This window comes from Myotis yumanensis, unplaced genomic scaffold (genome assembly GCF_028538775.1).
Source record: "Myotis yumanensis isolate MYYU_CA2020_CCGP unplaced genomic scaffold, mMyoYum1.0.hap1 SCAF_9, whole genome shotgun sequence".
NCBI classification, from domain to species: Eukaryota; Metazoa; Chordata; class Mammalia; order Chiroptera; family Vespertilionidae; genus Myotis; species Myotis yumanensis.
In genome coordinates this window covers 82,031,203-82,049,189 of record NW_027223760.1, presented here as the reverse complement: position 1 = coordinate 82,049,189, position 17,987 = coordinate 82,031,203, and the positions used below count along the sequence as shown (strand labels likewise).

Here is a 17,987-nt window from a genome sequence, read left to right as displayed (position 1 = left end):
CGGGCTGTCAAAGTCCGGTGAGAACTCAAGGAGAAGGAAGACCAAGGACGCCCTACAACGCCGTCCCTAGAGACACCGGCCACGGTCGGGGCCACGTATGTCAGGTGGCAGCAAAGACACAGCGGAGGGCTGAGGGGCTGGAGCCACTCTGATGAGGGACGCTGCGCTCACTGTGAGGTCCCGGTACCAGCCTCATCGGAAAACCCGCATCCTTCATGGCGGGTGTGGGCTCACCACCGCTCCGTCCTTCCAGGAGAGAACAGCCAAAGGGCTCCAGGTCACGGAGCACCTCCAGGTCCTGGGAGACCTCTGTTGGAAGGCGCCCTCCCCAGAGGTTCGCTGGGTCACACTGGCTGACGCCTCGAAACAAGATCGGCTGCTTCCTGACTAATTAGAGACCAAACATTGTTTTCTCGGCCGCAGAATTAGCCAAATCTGAGGAGGAAATCCCGTCGGCGCCTCTGCCTAGCAATGTTCTCCGATCACCCTGCTGGGACACATGCTAGTTAACCAGGCAATCGGGAAAAAAAGCAAGTATTAGGGGGCGTTGTGCTATTTCTAGTAGAAAGAGAGGAAATACCTGTTTTCCAAAAATACTCTTATTTACACCCTAATCTGTATTTGTTCTTCTCAGCTTGCATTTATTTTTTGAGAAAAGTCTGGTTCTATGCAATTTTTTACTTTGTTTTCACTACACAGAGGAGGTAGTGGTTTCTCTGAGGCAGAAGTATTCCTCGCACCTGGAATTCTTGAGTTTGCATTCCTCGTGTGACCTGCTGAGAGGGACGGAGTAAAGAGGGCAGGAGAAAGGGGGCCCGGGCAAAAACTCCCCTCTGATGACTTCCGAAGCATTTGTAAAAAGACTGGCGGGGAGCGGGAGGGCGGAGAGGGGATAAATGGTGACAGAAAAAATAAAAATAATAAAAATTACGAAGGACTTGCAGAGTCACTCATGTTTCAATTATTTTATCAGTGAAAAATGACTGTTTGTTTAAACTTTAAGGTCAAAACTTCTTTTACGTTAATGTGAAGTCTAGAGGCAGAGATTTTCTTTTCTAACTAGAGGCCCAATGCATGAAATTCGTGCCAGAGTAGGCCTTCCTTCCCCTGGCTGCCGGCACCAGCTTCCCTCTGGCACCCAGGACCCAGGCTTGCCTTGCAGCCCCGGCTTCGTCCGGAAGGTCGTCCGGTCTAATTAGCATATTATGCTTTTATTATTATAGATAACGCCGACTTGCATTACTATGCAGACGGTAAGTCTGTAACAGGAGCATCCACCGCCTGCATTCCTGTTACAATGACTGTTAAAGACTCAGGTGCTGGGAACAGACTCTCTCTGGTGGGGCGTCAGGGCTCCTTTGTGTCAAGTGTCTCAACACAAAACCACGCGGGAAGCGGCCCCTCTCGGCCCCTCTCCCGCTCCACGCTCGGCCAGCAGCCTTCCCCGCCCACACGCCTCCTCAGGAGCAGAAACCCCGGGGACAACCGGCAAGAAAGATGTACGTACTGGCCAGGGAAGCAATCACCCTTTTGGCCGCTGTTATATATTTCCTGCCCCCTTTTCCTAGACACCTAGGAAATATACAGCATTTCCTAGACACAACATACGGCATTTCTGCTGTAACATTAGATGCATTATGAAAAATCTCATGTTTTGCAAAACTCAATACTAAAAATAAGTCTTGGGGGCTCGGGGGACTGGTTTGAGGCATTCCTGCAAAACTATGGGACATCAAAACACAATCAAAAGTAATCACTGAGCCCCGACAGGAGGTCACGGGTTCGATTCCCAATCAGGGCACATGCCCGGTTGTGGACTCAACTCCCGGTCAGGATGCATACGGGAGGCAGCCAATCGATATTCCTCTCTTTCCCCCTCTCCCTTCCTCTCTCTCTAAAAATCAATAAATACATTTACAATTTTTAAATAATCCTATATAATAAAAGGCTAATATGCAAATCAACTGAATGGTGAAATGACTGGTCGCTATGACATGCACTGACCACCAGGGGCAGATGCTCAACTTGGAAGCTGCCCCCTGGGGGTCAGTGTGCTCCCACAGGGGGAGTGCCGCTCAGCCAGAGCTGGGCTCACAACTGGTGAGCCTCTCCTGCCTCTGACTGCCAGCTTAGGCCTGCTCCCCATGGGGAGCGGACATCCCCCGAGGGCTCCTGGACTGTGAGAGGGCGCAGGCGGGACTGAGAGAGCCCCACCGCCCCGAGTGCATGAATTTCATGCACCAGGCCTCTAGTAATAACAATAATTGATAACCTTGATAGTTAACCTGGCCACCTAGGCAGGTGGGGCAAGAACAGCCAGTGACTAATACAGCAGAAATGAAAAACGCATGCAAACAGGGAACGCAGCGGTGCCTTACTAGAGCGAGGTTGGCAGGTGTGGGGCACAGGAAGAGACAGACAGACAGACACACACACACACACACACACACACACACACACACATACACGCGTGGTCACAGCAGCCGAGCAGGGTTGTTTTTCCCGCTCAAGTTCAAAATCCCACTCCCCGTGCCCTCACACCCTCGGCCTAGAAGCCATAGAAGCCAGCGTCACGCTGGCCTTGCTCACACATCTTGCCCCTTTTGACCAATCGCGTGGGAGGCACCACAGCGCCGTCCTCCACGAGACTGGCCCGAGCGGGTGGTGACCCAGGGGATCGCTGCGCACCAGTGAGCAGAAGCGGGTGAGCCGGGTGAGGGCCTCCCAGCAGGGCTTTCCCTGTCTCATAACCAGTCCCGTTAAAGAACCGTAATTCCAGGATCAGCAGGGCGGCAGGTACTCACATGTAATATGTCGGGTAGAGTCCTTCGAAATACCAGCAGTGCTTTTTGGCCTCCGTGCACTGCAAAGAGAAGAGAAACGCGGTCACTGGGGGCGCCTGCCCGGTGGGGAGACCGCACAGAGGACACAGGCGGGAGAGAGGGCGGGGCCGCCTGCCCGGTGGACCGCACAGAGGACACAGGCGGGGAGAGAGGGCGGGGCCGCAGGCGGGGAGCGGGCCCTGGGAGAGGCGGCGACGGGGAGAGGCCCCACCCGGACCTTTGCTTTTAAGTTTCTTAAATGAGAAAAGAAACGTAGAAAAACAAATATTTCCCGAGGATTTTTCTAGCCTGTCATCTCTCTAAACGCACTGGTAACCCATTTATGAAAAGGCAAAGGCAATCCACGTCAAACGCACGGGGTACTCAGATATGTAAAGAACACTAGAAGCAAACATTCCAAAGATTCCCACCCCTCCCCCCATTTCCATTTTTGAAAGACATTGCCCATAGTTTTCACGTCCTAGATCTTTATATTCCGGAATATTCTAAAAGCCGCATCTAAATCACAGGTCCCCCGTGCGGACCCGTGCCGGCCGGACTCTAAGTCAGGATTCACTGCCCCCTCCCCCATTTCCAGGGTGAGGAAGGGGGGAGGGGCAGAAAAGACCACAGGAGCCCCCTGTGCTTCCCAAGGAAGTCAGACACCTGGCACTCCGGAGGGGCGGGCAGAGCCGCTGGGAAGCCAGCTGGTGGGGGGCTCACAGGGACAGCGGCCAGGCGCACCCCTGCGTGAGGACGCTGAGCAGGACCGCTCCGACCTCTTCGAACTGGAGTTTTCTAAACTCATGCCCCTCATGCCATCTCTGTTTTAATTCACAACCTCCTACTGCCACGATCTGTCCACTGACCCCTGGTGGATATATAGCGCCTTCGAAATAATACAGGACAGCCCGGCCGGCGTGGCTCAGTGGTTGAGTGGCCACCTATGAACGAGGAGGTCAGGGTTCAATTCCAGGTCAGGGCACAGGCCTGGGTTGTGGGCTCGATCCCCAGTGTGGGGCGTGCAGGAGGAGGCAGCCGATCAGTGATTCTCTCTCATCCTTGATGTTTCTCTCTCTCTCTCCCTCTCCCTTCCTCTCTCTGAAATAAATGAAAATATATTTTTAAAAAATACAGCGTCCGAGACACGCACCGTCAGCCATGTCCGATGTCGTCGCTGGCGAACAGCACAGAGGCGTGTACACGCACCTGGATGCTACCGCCTCTGCAGACCTGTTCAGCGTGTGATGTGCTGAGCGCTGTGGGCAGCTGTGACACGGGTATCTGTGTGTCTACACACATCCGAACAGAGAAGAGCCCCGCACACGGCTTCATAAAGGGAACGAGTGGTGCACCTGGACGGGCTCACCCTGAAGGCAGCCGCAGGACTGGACGACGCTCTGCGAGTGAGGGAGTGAGTGGTGGGGGCACGGGAAGGCCCAGGAATGACTGGCCACGGCTGTGGTGGGGGCACGGGAAGGCCCAGGAATGACTGGACATGGCTGTGGTGGGGGCACGGGAAGGCCCAGGAATGACTGGACACGGCTGTGGACTTGACAACACTGTACCCTCAGGCTGCACTAAATTCATAAAACCACCGGAGAGGAAATCAAGCTCCACAGACACAGTCAACACGAGATGCACGAGGCGGCCGCTGGGGTAGCACGGCTGCTGGTTCACAGCAATTTCTTTCCATTTTTTTATTGATTTCAGAGAGGAGGGGAGGGGAGAGAGAGAGAGAAACATCAATGATGAGAGAGAACCATAGATTGGCTGCCTCCTGCACGCCCCTGACTGGGGATCGAGCCCACATTCCAGGCGGGTGCCCTGACCAAGAATCGAACCTGGGACCTGCTGGTTCATAGGTCAACACTCAACCACTGAGCCACGCCGGCCGGACTACGGCAATTTTTTTAGTAAGCAGAAAGAGTGCACTCTGAATAACAATAAAAAGCAGAGTACAGTCAGTACCTAAACCAAAACAGTCACTTATGTTCATTACCAAGGTGACGTGCTGCATGCCCATAATTGTATGTGATCTACTTTCACCGCCCGGCAGGGCAGTAAGTGCTGACACCAGCACCACCACAGACATGCAATGTGTTGTGCTGTGATGTTACCATGGCTACGTCGCTAGGCAACAGAAGCTGTTCAGCTCCATTCGAGTCTTACGGGACCACTGTGGTACAAGTGGGACGTCAGGGACCGAAGCATCATCGTGACCGTGCGCGGCCGAGCAGGCAGGCCTCGGGGACAGTGCAGGGTCCGGTCCAGACCACAGTGGAGCGCGCCTCCCCGCACGCAGCGCTGTGAACGGCTTTGTTTGGGGTGCACGTACAAGTCATGTTCACACTGCCCTGTAGGCTCTTAAGTGTGCAACAGCATCACGTCTAAAAGATCGTGCACACACCTTCATTTAAAAAGCGCTTTGCGGCCCTGACCAGTTTGGCTCAGTGGATAGAGCGTCGGCCTGCGGACTGAAGGGTCCCAGGTTCGATTCCGGTCAAGGGCATGTACCTGGGTTGCGGGCACATCCCCAGTAGGAGGTGTGCAGGAGGCAGCTGATCGATGTTTCTCTCTGACCAATGTTTCTAACTCTCTATCCCTCTCCCTTCTGCTCTGTAAAAAAATCAATAAAATATATTAAAAAAATAAAAAGCACTTTACTGCTCAAACATGCTAACCACCGTCGGAGCCTGCAGCCCTCATCTCTGCTGGTGAGGGTCCGGCTCACTGTGGGTGGCTGCAGGCTGGGGTGGCGGCGGCCGCGTCCATGGGCTCCTCTGCAGCACGCGATGCGGTCGGACAGCACCCGCAGCAGCACTTCTTCCAAAAGCCGAGTCCGAATCTCGGACCTGCCGCTGCTCCATGGCCTGGCCGTGCGTGATGTTCAGTCCCCGCTGTCCTTCCAGCTGTCCTCACGGCATCTCCCCGGGGGGTGGGGTGGGGGGGGGAGCCACCTCGAGAACCCGCGTTCTCTGCCCGACCCTGGGGAACAGCTCCTCGCAAGCATCTCAGACTCGCGCCTGGCGGGCCGCATGCCCGTTTGCTGGCAGAGCTACCGGGAGATGCTGCCGGGAGATGCAGCCGTGCGGTCCCTCCCTCTGGCCCCACTTCTCATCCTGCTGCTTCCGCCACGTCTTGAACCCTCTGAAGTCCTGACCCCTCTAAGCCGCCCTGAGGGCTGGGGTCCCCTTCTCCTAAACTCCTGCCGACGTTCATCTTGTGACCTCCTCCCACGACCACAAGTGTCTCTAGTGGCACCAAGATGGTGAGTTCTTTCCAGAAGGTTCCAGTGGACTTTGGTTGGACCCATCCGAGGAACCACCAGATCCGGACCCAGCGGCTTCCAGGGTTCGTTCTCCTGGGACCCTCGGTCACCGAAGCAGACGCAGTGCTGCCAGGCCCCCGGAACAACGGAGCCAGACATGCAACTCCTGACATTTATGCATGTGCTCGTTTTCCAAACGCTCCCCAGAAAGAGCAAACCCATCTCCAAAAACGTGTTTAAAAAGTGAATAAACTAAGGGAAATCCATTTCAGGGTCTTAATGTCCACCCCGGAAAAGAGCTCTACCCACTGCAAAGCCTTCCTCCGTGGCTTCTGAAGAATCGCCCCTCTGCTGGGAAAGCAAGTGTGTGTGTGGGAGCGGTCAGGTCAGCGCTGCTGTCACCCCCCCACCCCCACCCCAGCACCCAGCACCCACCACAACCAGGGCGCTGTCCACGGTTTTACATGGACTGCAGCCCCTCCCTGGGCTCATAATTAATATTCCTTCCAGGGGTGTCATGGAAGCAATAGCACAGCCATCTATTTTTTAAATTATTTTTTAATCTTTATTGTTGAAAGTATTACATAGGTCCCCTTTCCCCCATTGACCCCTTCTAGCCTGCCCCTGCCCCCCATCCCAGGCCTTCACCCCCTACTGTCAGTGTCCATGGGCCATGCATCTATGCTTATAAGTTCTTTAGTTGATCACTTCCCACCCACCCCCGCCTTCCCTGTGAGGTTCCGCATCTGTTCCATGGTTCTGTGTCTCTGGATCTATTCTGATCATCAGTTTATTTTTTTCATTCGATTCCAGCTGTGAATGAGACCCTGTGACACTTGTCTCTCTCTGATGGAACATCGCTATCTACTTCTTGAAGTGATCATAAGAGCAGACACCTAGCCCTAGCTGGTTTGGCTCAGTGGATAGAGCATCGACCTGCGGAATACAGGGTCCCAGGTTCAATTCCGGTCAAGGGCACGTGCCCAGGTTGCAGGCTTGATCCCCCAGTGGGGAGTGTACAGGAGGCAGACAATCAATGATTCTCTCCCATCACTGATGTTTCTTTCTCTCTCCCTCTTCCTTCCTCTCTGAAATGAATAAAAACTACATATAAAAAAGAGAGTAGACACCGACAACTTACAAACCATTAACAAAGCAGAGCACGCAGGCTTGTGAGAAAACACCCACTGAGGAGCCATTCCACGGAGGGAGGCCGTTATTAAAGACCAGGCTGTGCATCACTGCAGCGGAGCCCTCCTAAATATAGGCATCCGAGGTTAGCACCTAAATAAGCCCGAAGAACAAATCCTCGCTAATCCCCAGCAGGAATCCTACACTGATGTAAACTATTCTGCATCCAGCCCTGCTCAATTCAGGAGCCCCGATGCCGCCGTTTGATAAAATGGAATAGACATCCTCTTCCTGTTCCCAGTTTAGAGAGTAACCGCACCCCAGTTATTACGGAGGGGCTGCGGTCCATGCAGAGCAGAGCCGTGGACAGCACCCCAGTTATGGCGGGTGCTCGGGGGCTGACAGCAAGCGCTGACTTGACCGCTTTTAACACACACATTTTCTTGTTCAGCGGAGGGGTGAGTCTTAAGAAACCACAGTGGAAATCTTCACAGAGAGGGCAGAGCTACTTTTAGGGGGACATAAAACCCTGACATGGATTTTTTCATAGCTTATTCACCTTTTAAACATTTCTTGGGCCCTGGCTGGTTTGGCTCAGTGGATAGCGTGTCGGCCTGCGGACTGAAGGGTCCCAGGTTCGAGTCCCGTCAAGGGCACATGCCCGGGTTGTGGGTTCAATCCCCGGTAAGGGGCATGCAGGAGGCAGCCGATCCATGATTCTCTCTCATCATTGATGTTTCTATTCCCCTCTCCCTTCCTCTCTGAAATCAATACAAATATATTTTTAAAAAATGTTTGCTCTTCCTATGGAGCGTTTGGCAAACTCCCACACCAATACATGTAAGGTATCACCTGTCTAGCATCTTGGTTCTCAGGAGCTTGGTAACGTCGCGTCCCCGAATACCTGTGTCTGAGGAGCCTGCACGGCGTTGAGAGAACGTGAGGAATCTGTGACTTCGGATACTGGGGAGCTAAGAGCTGGGGTCTGAGGTTCAAAACACGGTGGGTTTGACCTGATTCTGCCCCTTCTCCTTGTTCACAGGGCGGAGGTGGGATCTTCACAGGGATCGCCTCCCTCCAGCACGAATCCCCCCGACGACTTATTGTGGGGAAGCGCCAGGCAGCCTGTCCTGAGCCCGTGAGGCCGCTATTTGCCTCCAAATGGCCAGGCGGCCCCCGAGGACCGGCCGATGGCTCTTTGTCGAAGGGGAGGCGCCCGGCGCTGCTGTCTCCTTCATCAGCCCTGAGACCCCAGCTGCGCCCAGGTCCCGCCAATCAGAGTCCACGCTCCACACAGACTCCGAACAAAGGAGGCGCTGGATGCTGGCAGGTGGGTGCTAGGACCAGGGACAGAGGCAGCGGGCTTGTCGCCATCACAGCAAAAAAACACAAGGAGGGGTGACAGCTCATGACCGCAAAGTCCCTGAATGTCAAAGGACAGGAGGACCCTGCTTTCAATTCCGTCGCTGGAATTTTAATCAATCCCTACGTGCCTATTACTTCCTCCTTGGGCTGACGAACATCCTGATTTTCAGGAACATGTCATCTCCAAGGAACTTTGATTATTTATTTATTTATTTATTTATTTTTACAAATAAGAGTCTGAGGCATCTCACAAGCATCATTTACCAAAGGGAAGAGAGCAGAGAAACACTTAAAAAGACAGACACGAGAGCCCCTCCAGCGTCTTGCAGACGAAGCCACACCAGCCAGCAAAGAGCCATCACACACAAAGCACCATCCACAGCTGGGACGTGAGGCTGGGGGCCGCGATTAGCTCTCCTGCAGGTCCCGGGAAAGCCCCGTGAACTCTCGCAATTCCTCTGGATGAAGTCGAGTTGTCTGCTTTCCCTGCCTGAGCTCTTAACAAAAGGAAGGTACGGAAGCAGATCTCAAAGCCCCTAATCCCAGGAGGTAAACGCCTCGTCGCCAGGCCCTGAAAATGAACCACTGACCAAAATTCAAAGGCAAACAAGAGAGCAACCGTGTTGACACATTATAAGGTTAATGTCTGTAAAGAATACGGAGCGTGTACAACTTAGTAAGAAAAAGATAAAAATCCCAACAGGGAAAAAATGAAATAGATGGGAGAATTCTTCAAAGAAGAAACACAGAAGGCCAACAAGCCTATTTCAGAAGATAAGATTCATTAGCAGTGAAATACACGTGAAGTGCAATGGTAGGTTTTATCTGTCAAAACGCCAGCACCCAGTGCCGGTGAGGGCACACAGAAAAGACATCGCACCACGTGTGTGGAATGTAAATGCAATGTCTCACGAAGACAGTGATTCAATACGGATCAAAAAGCCCTTAAAATGCACATCCGCTACACAGGGTGGTCACACTGATCCCGAGAACAGAAGAGTAACCATTGTGAATACAGGCTCTTAATAACCAAAAGTCTCAAAGCGTGTGCTTGGTTAACAAATTAATAAGACATCCAAGAGACATATGAGCAGGCACGTCCTATCAGATGGTAAGGAAACATGTAACAGTATGAGAACATTTTGCTCAGAAAAATAAAGCCAGTAAAGAGTGTGTCTAGGAGCATATATTATCGCCCACAGGAGAAAATAATATGGAGAGACAGGTACAAAAATACTGACGATAAATGGTCTTTTTGGTGATATTAGAGATGATCTGTTTTTCATTGTACATGTTGGTGATTGGCCTCCAAGTTTTCTGTATGGAACTCGTAACATTTTGTTTTAAAATGTCCATTAAATTTTACTTTAAAAAAAGCAGATCACTTATGGCCCAATAAAGAAATGGGGAGTGACCCGAGCCGGTTTGCTCAGTGGATAGAGCGTCAGCCTGTGGACTGAAAGGTCCCAGGTTTGATTCCGGTCAAGGGCACATGCCCAGGTTGTGGGCTCGATCCCCAGTGCTGGGCGTGCAGGAGGCATCCGATCCATGATTCTCTCTCATCATGGATGTTTCTCTCTCTCTCCCCCTCTTCCTTCCTCTCTGGAATCAATAAAAATATTTTTTAAAAAAGAAAGAAATGGAGAGTGAATATAAAGAGATATTTAAATTAAGGAAATATCATTGGTTCACAAAAGTGAGCATTACCCAATTAGGAGTTAAGTGAAAAGTAACAGATGAGCCGAGTTTGTGAAAACTCACACACAGGGAAAGGTAAACTGAAACAAATACACGGCCAGCAACTGAAACGACATTTATAGAAAGTTGAACATCATGGACACTGCTCGTTGTATGCAATCCTTTAAAACACGTTATCTGTATTTGATTTTAACCATGTGAAATGAACGTTTCTTCACAGGAGGAAGAACGGACTGCAGAGCCTCTACCACCCATGACCCCATCGTCGGATGCCCGCCCCCTCTCACAGGCGTAGGTGAACCTTGGGCGTTATTTCTCGGCCCAGAGGAAACAAGAATGATGCTGAAGCCACATGAACGCCCTCCCCCCCACCCCCCCCAACAGGCCATATGAGCTACTAGGGCTGTGCCTAGAGCACCCCTCAGGGCTGCACCCTCATTACTGGCTCTCCCAGAACAACAGCCGTGACAAGGGGCCGTAGCAGCTCTGCCAAGAAGACTGCCATCTGCTCAGAGGCTGACCTGTCCGTAACTCCCACCCCAAGAGCCCAGGGCCCCCCCGCCGGGGGCTCACCGCCTCTTGCTCCCTCCGAAGAGGCTTCGAAGCTGCGAGGGCAGCGTGAGGGCGAGAGCAACTGGAAACGAAGGCGTGGGCTGCAGCCAAGGAGGTTTGCGGCCATTTGCCCTCAGGCCCCCAGCATCCTCCTCACAGGCCGAGGCGGGGATTGATTATCGCGGTGGGAGCAGCAGTGACAGAGGGGAACTGTGCTGGGTTCTGCTGGCGCCACATGAAGGCCATCAGCCCTGCCACGGCCACGTCCAGCGGAGCACTGGGCAGGGAGCACTGGGCAGGGAGCGCTGGGCAGAGACCGGACCTCGGACGCGCTCCCTAAGGGCGGGACCCAGGACGGTGGCACCTCTGCTGTCAGGGCACAGGGAGCACTGGGCAGAGGTCACAGCTGGGCACCCGGCTGTGATGCCATCACAGGAAGTGACTGAGAACAGGGAAAGGTCGGGAGCGCCCAATCTTGTCACTCAGGGCCCCCTCGTGGGAGAACAGACCTGTCTTTCAAAAACCACTCCTTCAGCCCAGCTGGTGTGGCTCAGTGGTTGAGCACTGACCTAGGAACCAGGAGGTCATGGTTCGATTCCCGGTCCGGGCACAGGCCCGGGTTGCGAGCTCCGTCCCCAGCAGGGGGCGTGCAGGAGGCAGTGGATCAGTGAGTCTCTCTCATCGCTGACGCTTCTCTCTCTCCCTGCCACTCCTTTCCAGTTGGGCCACAATCTTTGCCAGCAGGTCCACGACGTAACCAGCAGACTCGGAGGAAATACCAGCGTCTCGCCTTTGGCGGACAGAAATGCCCAGAGGCTGATAAGGACAGTGGCTTCAGGAGCTAAACGCCAGAAAGCACAGAGGGACTTCCGGCCTCAGGGTGCCCACTACCCTCCCTGCGGAGTGACATTTTATTTACTTATTTTTAAATATATTTTTACTGATTTCAGAGAGGAAGGGAGAGGGAGAGAGAAAGAGAGATAGAAACATCAATGATGAGGGAATCATTGATCGGCTGCCTCTTGCACGTCCCCTACTGGGGATCGAGCCCACAACCTGGGCATGTGCCCTTGGCCGGAATCGAACCTGGGACCCTTCAGTCCGCAGGCCAATGCTCTATCCACTGAGCCAAACCGGCCAGGGCGTGAGTGACATTTTAGAAGGAATGTGTGCAAAGCACAAAAAATAGGACTGCCCCCCTGCCCCAGGCCATACCAAACAACCCCCTCCCAGTGCTGCCACCTCCCCCCACTTCAACTCTTCCAACCCATGTCATCAAATCCAACTCTCACGCAGCCGCACTGCGGACGGATGGCCATCCGATTGCTACTAGGACCTGGCATCTCTGGCCTCGCGGGCCCCTCCTGCCCCCTCCAAGCCCCAGCAAACATGCAGCCAGGTCCTTCCAGCTCCGGAAGTGATAGGAAGATGCCAGGAAGAAGCCCCACCCCCAGAAAGGAAGGATACATTCGGGCCTTTTTGTCACTTGATACTCAAGCATCTTCTCCAGATCAGAGTATGAACCTTTCTGACCAAGCTGCACCCAAGCCACACGCGATGGCGGCCTCAGGTGCCATCCGAAGGCCGGCGGACCCACAGCCCCGCCGGGAGGCACGTCAACCGTGACCTTCCCCGGTTGGATGACAAACGCAACAATCCCTCAATGCGAACTTGCGAAAGAGCAGAAGGCAGGCACTTGCCAGGAGTTTCACGGGACATTGTGTTCAACAGGAAGGAGCTAGAAACGAACTCCACGTCCAGCGAGAGAAAGCCGGTTAATGCTCATTCCTACAAAAGAACACTCTGTGATTCTGCAGCGGGTGTGTGCATGCCGATACAGGAACACCTCCGAGAAATACCGCTCACAAAAGAAAGAAGAGAAAGGTGCGGGACACTGTGTATAACATGATCCCATCTGTGCACGTTTAACGAAGTATCTGAGCATATATATATATTTTTTAATCCAGAGGACTGTGAAAGAAACTTAGCATAACTCCCCCTGCAGAGAGAGTCTGAGATTGGGAGGCAGGGGGAGGGAGAGGAGCTCACATTGTTTTACACGTTTTAAAACCACATTCATGCCTCACTTTGTTCAGGAAATTATAACCATCTAATCCATGATCCCTTATCTATGAAAACAGGCAGCGAGGCCAACACAGATGAAATCCTCAGGTAACATAAGAGGGCATGTCACTCGGATTTCGCCCCTTTGCAGCAAAGCTTCAGACAAATGACTTCCGTTTCTCCCTGCTCCTCTCTCCCGCGCCCCGCCTGTCCTTAAAGCAAAACTAATGAGCTGTGAGATGGCCAAATGCAGGCCCCGAGGAAGAGGACCCCGGCTCTGAACATTCACCACTGGACACTCAGGCCTCCCGGGAGCAAGAGCCACAGGCCCTGCCTTGGCTGGAGCTCAGGCGCTTCCCTGACCTATGGACTGCGAGGTCTTGAGGACAGAGTCCTGGGTATCCCGCCTTCCGGCCATGCTCCTGGGACAACGATGGCCGTAGTGGGGCTCGAGAAATGGTTGCTGCCCTGGCAGGTGTGGCTCCGCTGGTTGGAGCATCGTCCCGTGCACCAAAAGGCGGCAGGTTCGATTCCTGGTCAGGGCACATACCCGGGTTGCAGGTTCGATCCTAGGCCAGGGCCCACGCGGGAGGCAACTGACCCATGTTTCTCTCACATCAATGTTTCTCTCTCTCTCTCTCTCTCTCTCTCTCTCTCCCTCCCTCCCTCCCTCCCTTCTTCTCTCTAAGGTCAATAAAAAAAAAGTAAAACTAACTAAATATAAATAAATGGTTGCTAAACCAACTATACAAACAACTATGCAGAACAATGGGTGTCACCTAAAGGTTGCTGTCATCAACACCAACAGAAATCTCCAATCCGGGGTGCAAGGAGGGGAGAGGCCTTATTCAGTGGAAACAGCTCGGCTGTGGAACAGCAAGGAGGCCCTGGTGCTACAGCTCGGATGTTGCAGCCCTGCCCCGGCCCAGGCCCAACCCCAACCCCAGGCCCAACCCCAGGCCCAACCCCAGGCCCAGCCCCAGGCCCAGCCCCAGGCCCAGCCCCGGCCCCAGGCCCAACCCCAGCCCCATGGAAACTGAAGTGCACTCCCCTGAGGCAGAGGTGAAGCTGGCTTATAGGAAAATTTACCCACCCCCATTTCCTGATTGGTCCATTCCTATGCAAATGAGGACCCCACACTATGATTGGTCCAAATAGCACCAAACTGCTCTGCCAGAATAAAGCTGCTCTGATTAGTCCAGCGGTTCTCAACCTGTGGGTCGCAACCCCTTTGGGGGTCGAACGACCCTTTCACAGGGGTTGCCTAAGACCATCGGAAAACACATATATAGTTACATATTGTTTTTGTGATTAATCACTATGCTTTCATTATGTTCAATTTGTCACAATGAAATTGGGGGTCACCACAACATGAGGAACTGTATTAAAGGGTCGCGGCATTAGGAAGGTTGAGAACCACTGGATTAGTCAGTGAAGATGCAAATGAGGATGTAGATGCCCAGCTCTGATTGGACGGGGAAAGTCTCAGTCCTATTGGTGGAATTTCGATCCTAGGAGCTCTCTTATCCTGGTTGACTCAGAGGGCAGGAGGCTTGGCAGCCCAGTCGGAAATGCAGGGAGCTTGAGAGACCTCTGCGAACAATTTACCTCCGATGAACCACGGGCGTCCTTTCTGTAGGTCTATTCTTCTTGGGGTCCACAAGGGGTAAATGTTTTATACATATATGACATAAAATTGGACACACACACAGGCCCCATGTTTTGGAGTAGCTACTGAAAAGACCACCAATGAATTAACACCGATACATCCCAACGTAGAAACGGATCGCATTTCCAAAGTCTGTATCAAAACTGGTGATTGAGAGTTGAGGACCCCTTTCTCACAGAAATCATGGTACAAATGTTGGCTACATTTCCTGGCGAGGCCACACACTTCTGCTTAGCCCATAAAATAAATGAATCCCAGCCTGTCCTTGAGCTGCACTGGCCCTGAACTGCTTGCTGCAGAGTCTGCAACTGCGCCCCAGCCCCCCACCAAGCGGGAGAGAAATGACCGTGTGCCAGGGATCTGGCCTGGTTAGACCACGGGAGCCATCAATGTCGCTTTGGTCCTGTCGCCCCTCACCCTCCAGGCTGACCTACCTGTCCCCTCCCAGTGTCCTGCCACCGACACAGAGCAGCACACAGCCAACGCGTGTGAGGCCTGGGCACAACCCCCGTGCCTGGGCCAGGGCCGAGATCTGTCCTCTCCTCTCCCCCTGATACACTCAGACACTGCATAACCGCATCCACCCTGGAGGAGAGCGCAGGCACGTCCCCACGCTGGTGCGACAGAAAAGTGAACCAGACAGGACCGCAGCTGCAGTCCCAGCTCGGGGTCACCCTGTGACACACCCGCAGAGCTCAGGGGTGACAGCTGTGTCTAAGGGCCTGCATTCTGACCCTGTCCCTCGGCTCCTGGGGGGCCTCAATGGGCACCTGTTTGAGGGCATATGCCTTCCAAGCCCGCAGGCCCACCCCTGGGGACAGAGGGGGTGAATGTTTAAAAATCAGTTCACAGATGAATCTGTCACTCTTCCCAGGGAATTCACAAAGTTTTGAGCGATTGTACAGAGAAAACACCTTAAGAGAAGGGAAGGGCGGCGACAGGAGCAGGAAGTGTTTGCGAAGCTGAAGCATGAGTTCCATCCGGCATCCGGGACGGGACGGGGCCGGGACGGGACGGGGCCCGGACGGGATGGGGCCGGGAACAGAGGACGTGCTAGGAAAACCAGTGAGATACCAATGAAGCCTGAAGTTTCCTTAATGGGCAACAGAGGGTGTGAAGTTGGTGTCAACTAGTGAGAGGCATCAGGACCTCTGCATTAGCTTCGCAACTTTCCTATAAATCTAACGTTGTTCCCAAATTAAAGCTGGTCACAAGCATACTGCACCCAGAACAGATCAACAACAGAAACCGGAGGGAAGGCCCCCCACCCTCCACCCCCACCCCCGCTCTGAAGCGCAGAGAGCAGACCTGGGTGACGGGGAGGGTGCAGGCCGCCCAGGGCCTCTGGCCACCTTGTAGGACTCTGGTCTGGGGGGGTGGGGGGGTCATGGGGAGCCAGGAACACCCGAAGGCCGCATCAGGCCCCTCCCAGCATGCCTCAGGCCCTGGGGCAAGGGCAGCCTCTGGTTGGCAAATGCATGAACCAGCAAAGCAGAGATTACTCAGCATGTGAGCGAGGGAGAGGAAGCGCTCTGTTGACCCACATTATGACCCGGCTGCAGGCAGGCACGCCCCGCTGTGCCCTGCGTGGGGATCACAGCACACAATGCGCTCTGTGTCCAACCCGACCCCTAGGGCTCCTCCCCGCACGGCTCACAGGTCCGTGTTCCTGTCCAAGCCCATGGCTTAAGGCGCAAGAAAAAGAACAGAAGGTTGACTGCTTTCTCCTAAGAAACGCTGATGGGGGAGGGGGAGGGGGGGAGGGGGAGGGGGGAGGGGGAGGGGGAGGGGGAGGGGCAAACAGAAACTCACTGCAGGGGAAATGAAAGCTGGGCTGGGTGCTGCATCCGGGTCGGCTGTGAGGGCGCACAGCTCTAGGAAGTAGTAGGGGCCTCGGTATTCCCGGGAGGCCCGCTGACAGCCTGTCCCATTCTGAGGCTGGGGAGAAAGACAAGGTGACGCCCCTGCTACCAGCTGGGAGGAGTTTGGGGAGCAGCAGCCAGGGGACCTCTCTGGCTCTTTCTAACTATGATGCCACCCAAACCTGAGGCTCGGCAGGGCACTGTGGCTACTTTTATAGCGGAGACCTGTTCTCTGACGTTTACGTATAGGGATCTATCACTTCAACTTCTCTCTTTATACCAATCAGTCTCGCCAGCTTCCTGGGAGCTACAGGGTCACGTCAGTTCCAGAAGCAGTAATTGCAGAGACCTCTGCACACAGACCGAAGGGGGCCAGTCACTCAGGCGCTCACGGGAAACCGAGTCAGGAGCGGTCCCCTCCACCCGGCCGCCCAGGCCCGTGCGCTTTCTGGCTCACAATACTGGTAGCTTTACCGGAAGATAAGGTAACATTACAGGAAAACCTGGATGCCCAGCTTTTTTTGTGAAAAATCTCTCGACCAGCATTGCTTTCAGGTGGTAAACAAGAATATAAAAGCATTTATTTGAGCAAAAGGAGCTGCAGCCCAGAAGGCTCGGATGTAGGGAGCAACCCAACAGCACTCCGGGGAGAAGACAGAGAAGTTATAAAGGCAAAACCACGCAGGTAATTCTTTCATGCAAATGAAGGATCAGGCTAGGTCCACAGGGATTGGTTAGTTCCAATATGCAAATGAAGGGGCGAAAACTACCAGGAGGAAGTCAAGTCCCTGTCACAGCCGGTCAGGCCGGGGATGTTTATGGCTCAACCTTGAGCAAAGCCATGGCACCAGGTTTAGGAACTCAGGAGCAGCTCTGAGTGCTGCCTTGTGAGGCCGCATCCTCGTCTCTGTTTCTCTGTCTCTCCTTCCCAGTTGCTCCACAATCAGAACGCATTAGCTTTCTTCTCTCACTAAATAAAGCACCGGTCTAACGCCATCATCTGAAAGTGAGAGATTCCGTTGGCTTGAGCGGTCAGAATGGCCTCCTGGGAGAGGCTGGATGTGAAATGAGAACAGCAAGATGGAGAGAGGCCTTTCCTGGAGGAGGAACAGCATGACCAGGAGCGAAGGGGGGTGGATGGCGGGCGGGCGGGCGGGCGGGGCGGGCGGGGGTGGGGGTGGGGGGGGGTGGGGGGTCTAGCTCAGAAACTCTAGGCGCTGCGGTTTGGCTGGCACATGAAGCCAGCACGCTCCCTCCTCACCCACAGCCCCCTGGCTCTCGGTCTGGGCGGCTTTCTTCCCGACTTCTTTCCAATAGAACACCGGCCTGAGGCTGCCATTCCCGGTAGCAGGTCACAGGACGGAACTGGATCAACTGGATCGGGCCACCCTTGCAGGAGTCTAATGGCTTCTGAAGTCAGTGGTGTGCTCATTTAGATGCAGGCCACGCCCTGGATGTGAGGAGAGGCGACCTGGGACCTGGCGTGCAGGTAGGCACCCCCCCTCCCCCGTGCCCCTGCGTGGGGGTCACAGCACACAGTGCGCTGTGTCCAA

General features: G+C 54.0%; 1 protein-coding gene across 1 annotated transcript in view; it reads right to left on the bottom strand.

Annotated features, from left to right (window-relative positions):
* The window catches only part of VOPP1 (VOPP1 WW domain binding protein), a 32,044-nt gene that overhangs the window by 7,125 nt on the left and 6,932 nt on the right, over positions 1-17,987 (bottom strand). The window contains exon 2 of the mRNA XM_070424817.1: positions 2,805-2,863. Within this exon, the coding sequence (XP_070280918.1) occupies positions 2,805-2,863 (59 nt within the window). The remainder of the gene's footprint in view (positions 1-2,804; positions 2,864-17,987) is intronic.